Source organism: Centruroides vittatus, unplaced genomic scaffold, assembly GCF_030686945.1.
Source record: "Centruroides vittatus isolate TY-2023 unplaced genomic scaffold, ASM3068694v2 contig_970, whole genome shotgun sequence".
Classification (NCBI taxonomy): Eukaryota; Metazoa; Arthropoda; class Arachnida; order Scorpiones; family Buthidae; genus Centruroides; species Centruroides vittatus.
Genome location: NW_027122643.1, coordinates 2,764,255 through 2,769,892, shown reverse-complemented (window position 1 = coordinate 2,769,892; position 5,638 = coordinate 2,764,255). Strand labels below are relative to the sequence as shown.

The window sequence follows — 5,638 nt, the reverse complement described above, 5'->3', positions numbered from 1 at the left end:
GATAGGATATACAGTCAGTCAGTCAGTCAAATAATCTTTATTCTCTGGCACCGCTGAGCACAGCCAGGCAGAAATACAAAAAGTACATAGTAGATACATGCTGTTAGTCATACAAGGGCTACAATAAAATGGCAGAGAAAATAGAAATAAAATAAAATAAATAAGCATAAATGAATTAAAATGAAAAAAATTAAAGTTAAATAAATGATTAAAAAAATAAAAGTGCACTATAACTAAAATAAAATTACTGTACATCAAAGTCTAGATGCTGTGATAGCAGAGCAAGGCATGTAAAAACATTGGCATCAAGGCTAGAGTGAGTCAGATCACAAGAGAGCAGGTCAACGGATCCCACATCTAATGGAGTAGAGTGCAACAAATTTCTTTAACAAGTTAAAGTTGCTGTTGTTTTGTAGAAAAAAATCAGGCTTTACTGGCCAGTCTATATTGCTTATTTTGGCATGCTGCATGCACTGATGCCTAATGTCATCCAGCGTAGGACAGTTGTATAGATAGTGCATGACACTGTCCCGCACTTCACAGAGCTGACAGCAGTCAGAATTAGAATGGTGAAACCTTTTCAGGTAAGCACGAAAGCGACCGTGTTCAGTCAAAAATTGGACTAAATCATGTATGAATTGAATCCATTTGCTGTGAGTACGTTCCTTGACCTTTGGGATAAAACGTCTTGTTATGTGTTGTTCTGGGATCTTGTCCCAATCCAGTTGCCAGGTCTCCAAGGCATTGTCCCAGATAAGGTATTTAAGTCTTGACTTAGGAATGAGATTGTAGGCAGGAGGGGTATCAGGATTAGGCGTTACGTTTCGCGCCAGAAAGTCAGCCCGTTCATTACCCGGAATGCCGCTGTGTCCTTTGATCCAATTGATGGCATACTTGTTAAAAGACGTAGAAGCTGCAGCGAAGATGTCGTTCGCAACAGGGTGAGTGTTATCTTTATTCCCCAAAACAGCAACAGTTGCAGCACTGTCTGTGAAGATGTTTATCAGTTTGTTCACAAAGTTAGTGTTGCACCAGTTGATTGCCATCAGCACAGCAAAGATCTCAGCTTGGAAAGACAGAGCATTCCGGGTGTAGAGCAAAGGAATCATTGTAGACCTCTTCACCGGCCTGAAAGATCACAAAGGCACTTGCCGTGCCATCCGTCGATTTGGATCCATCTGTAAAAGCTTCAATCTCTGTAGAAGTAACGCGAGGAGAGAGTCCCTTCCTTAAAGCAGGATGTGGGAGTGTAGATACAGGCCTGTCTAATTCAAACATGGTGGCATTAAAGATGGTTCCATTAATATCAACATCCCTGCCCCTAGAGATACAGAAACGTTTGCTATTAAATTGGAGAAACTGTAGGATGGGGAGCTTCCCAGCCACCACAGGGAGGGCTGCATTTGAAACAGTGGAATAGCACCTGGTAAGTCGCAATAAGGCAATCCGTTGTGCAGACCTCAGAAGCCGATGGTTATGAGATTGAGAGGCAGCAGCGCTCCAAACAGCAGATGCATATGAAATCGTTGGTAAAAACAGGCAATCATATATGGCATTAGTTGCCTCAAAACCGAGGCCCCAATTACATCTGGCGACTCTTAAAAGACCATTAAAGGTCAAGTTACTTCGACTAGTAATGTGTTTTATATGCTGTTTCCAGGAGAGTTTATGATCAATCACAACCCCAAGGAAAGTGAGATGACTTACAACCTTTATCGATTCATTACGAAACCTGATACAAGGTACACGTCTGTAAAGATCGGAGGCTCCCGGAGAGGAGAAAACGATTCCCTTAGTTTTTGCCATGTTAAAACTGAGTTTATTACTCATACCCCAGTTGTACACTTTCTTAAGAATGTCAGTAGCTGCCCTTTCTATGTAGTTTCTTGATGGAGCAGGGAAAACCAAAAAGGCATCGTCTGCATATGCATAGACACGACATTGGTAGCCGAAATCAGTACGGAAGAAGTTATCGAATAAAATATCCCAGAACAGGGGCCCACAAACAGACCCCTGTGGACAGCCACGTTGTAGCTTACGTGTAAATTGAAGATGCCCCAGAGAGATAATTGCTTCTCTATCCTCAAAATAATTAGCAGCAAGATGGAATAAGTTAGCCGGACAATTGCTCTCACCCAATCTGCGTAAAATTTGCGGCCACCAGGCCGAATTGAATGCATTTTTCAGATCTAGGCTGAGGCCAAAGACAAATTTCTGGCTTCGTAGCAAATGTTTGATGTGTCCAACTAAGTCCATCAATGCATCAACAACTCCACGCTGGCACCGGAAACCATATTGGGAATCATGGAACAGTCCTCTGGATTCCCAAAACCAATAAATGCGATTAAAAAGAAGCCTATCTAAGATCTTCCCCAAGATTGACAGCAAGGAGATATTTCGCATGTTTTGAATGTCAAGAGGTTTTCCCCGATTTTTCGGAATTAAAACAAAAAGAGCCCTCTTCCATGGCTGAGGGAAGATACCGAACTTGAGGCAAAAGTTGAGAATGTTGAGAAGTAGATCTGGGCAGGTTTTCCATATTGTTAAAATAATGTCTTTGTTTATCCCATCTAGACCCGTGGCTTTGTTCCTTGGGAGACGGTTTATAGAGTCATTGACCTCAGGAAAGGTAAAAGGCGGGTCATCCTCTGAGAGCTCACCATCATTCCTGCATCTTCTAATTGCAGAGTGCTCGGGAGTGTCATCCACGAGGGAGTCAGAAGGACAGAAATAATCGAAAAGGCCGGAAACTGTAGTTTCAAGACTGGCAGGGCTGTCAATATTACTACTAAAAATACTAGGAGTTTTGAGTTTGTTTACACATAGCTTATATATAAACCCCCATGGGTCTTTACCTGCACCTGCGCAGAAGGACTTCCAAGAATCAAGTTTTGCCTTCTTAATGGCCTCCGTATACCCTCTCTGGTAAGAGAGGTACTGCATTCGCAGTTCCTTCCTCTTTTGATCATGACATCTCTGAAATACCCTGCGCAGTCTATTGTTGTTCTGGCACATAAGAGATAAATCCGAATTCCACCATGGAGTTATCCGTTTTTTGTTCTTCCTCCTAGGAATGGATTCCACGCATGCAGAAGAGATTTGGAGAATAGCTGACTCAATATAGATAGGATATACAGATTAAATACATGCGGTTAAATATGCGATTAAATACAAGTACAAATACTCCTATCGGGAGGAGAGCCATTAGTTCTACGTTGCTCGCGAAACGCGTGCTCGTTCTATTTCTAATTATTTGCTTGCGGAGAGAGTTTACAAGTTTCTAGCCCCCTAAATACCTCTCTTATGTGTAGCGGAGAGTCGATTCGACGAACTTCGTTGTATGGAAGGGTCATTGTCGTCGACGTTCTTCCAATGGGTGTTTTCTCCTCTTCTTGGGTCCAGTCCGACGTATGGAGGCTCGGGAGACGGGATGCGCACGATGTCCCGATCTAACTTTCCGTTGAATCGCTCTCCTCGAGTTCCGGCGACTCTGGCTTTTTATCTCATTAACGTGGGAAAGCGTGTCACATGACCGTCAAAAGTTGACACAGCAGCGCTGAGTTGGCACTTACGTGTCAATTTTCCCATCTGATTCTGATCAAAACGGTGATGATGATCTAATTTCTCACCAGGCGTGTTCTTCCGTCGGATTTGTTACAATTTCCGACAAATTGGAAGTTCTGTCAAATGCGTAAATTCTCGGCTTTCACAATAAATTATATCAGTTACCTGGCATATGGCATATTGTACAGATACATTAGGCTAAATCTCGAATAATTAGAAGTCGCGATTATTTCGTTCCTTGAGTTTCGGACTAACGAGGATTTCCTGTATCATGCGCAAGTGCATTTGTAACGCAGAAAAAGACAAACTATTTCGTGATTTGCTGAAATTAGAAGTACTTTGTAAACTACTTCCAGGCATTTATCTCGATCTTCTATTTAAGAACGTAAAAACCGCTTATGATTTTTTTCTTAGATATTAGATATTAAACTTTTAATAAATTTCAAACAAATTTACCGTATGTAGCAAATGATCGTTTATTTACGCAAATATTTCTGATTTAAAACAATGTTCTCTTTATTTTTGTGATACCGACTTAATTTTTTCAATTTTTCAATCTTCTCCACTTTTGGAAATCCGCCATCTAATTTTCAAACTTCTGTCTTATCTTACTAAATTTTTTTTCTTAATTTAAAATGTTTGCGCTATTTTGTTAATCATTTCTCATATTTTCTGCAATCCTTAAAGGGAGATAAAAGAGTGTAGAGTGTATAATTTATTCTTTAACTTCTAATTTTTTACATTTTGTTTTCAAATTGTATAAATTTCTTTAAGGTTTTGATTTTTTCATTGTTTCTTCTTGCTATTTTCCATTTCAATTTTGGGTTTGTTATTTGGTGATGGTTCGCATGTTCAGACAAAACCTTCTAATACGATTTTTATAGATCTTCTGAATTAAGTTCTATATTTAAATTGTGATTAAATAAAGAACTTTCGCAGTTATTTCATTTTGAAAACTCTTTCACGTAATAAATTTATCTAATTTAATTTTTTCTTGAGACATTCTTATGATACATTCAATTTGACAGAATTACAACCATTTAAAATTATTTTAAGGATTCATTTGACAATAAAATTTAAATTGATTGGTGAGTTTATAATAATATCCATAATAATAATAATCGTTAATCTGTGGCAAGTAACTGATATTCTTAAAATAGATGTAAAATTATAAGCAAGATGAGTGAATATGAATTACAGTAGAATTCTGGTTTGTAAAACATCGTAGATGATAAAGTAACTGTATAGAATATACCTGAAATTCATTTTAATAACAATACATATTAAACAGATTTTTCCTTCCAGATTTTTATGCATAAAAAGTAGAATATAAAGTGGTTTATTAAAATATAAAAGTATTCAGAAAAATTCTTTATTGTGAAGTTTTTCTGAATCCTTAATATGTAAGTAAAATAATATAATTTACAAATAATTTTAAAAAATGAAACCTGTTATATTAGATATACAATAACTATTGCACATAAAAATGCAAATAATTTAATAAATGTAAAGGATCTGATAGTATTTGTAAGTAAATATTACACACGTTTTAAAAATAAACACTGAAGCATATTATGTGAGATATTACATTATATAAAATATATTATTACAATATATATAATAATTAAATATATATTTATATTTTTTAAATCTCAAAGAAAAATCCTAAATTACAAATACCGAGCCCCTACTATTTTATATCATTAAGTCTATGCTTTATATTTATTTAATATATTCGTATTTTTTAAAATATGAGAACTCTATATCTGTAAATAATTAGAATTAGAAATAAATGTTTATTATAATAAAGGCAATTTTTGTTACAAGTACAAACAGAATATTTTTAGTATTACATACTGTTAAAAACCTTACAATATATTTAAGTAGATTGAAATAAAAATTTATGAACTTATTAATTATATTTTTTTTTTTTGTAAATATCAACCAGTCAACCTTTTACATGAATTGTTTTACAGTATATCAATTAACATGAGTGTTTTACTGGAAAATAAATAATCGTATAAATTTCATACATTAGAGTACATCATGATATTTTTAAATATCTGTAATAATA

The 5,638-nt window shown here is 36.0% G+C and overlaps 1 protein-coding gene across 1 annotated transcript; it reads right to left on the bottom strand.

The window, feature by feature from the left end:
- Positions 1-341: 341 nt before the first annotated feature.
- Positions 342-1,046, bottom strand: LOC136985473 (uncharacterized). Its single transcript, XM_067282762.1, has one exon. The coding sequence runs from the start codon at positions 1,044-1,046 to the stop codon at positions 342-344; it is 705 nt and encodes a 234-aa protein (XP_067138863.1).
- Positions 1,047-5,638: the final 4,592 nt, after the last annotated feature.

Coding starts and splice junctions, on each gene's coding strand:
- LOC136985473 (XM_067282762.1), bottom strand. CDS start 1,046: ATGGCAATCAACTGGTGCAACACTAACTTTGTGAACAAACTGATAAAC.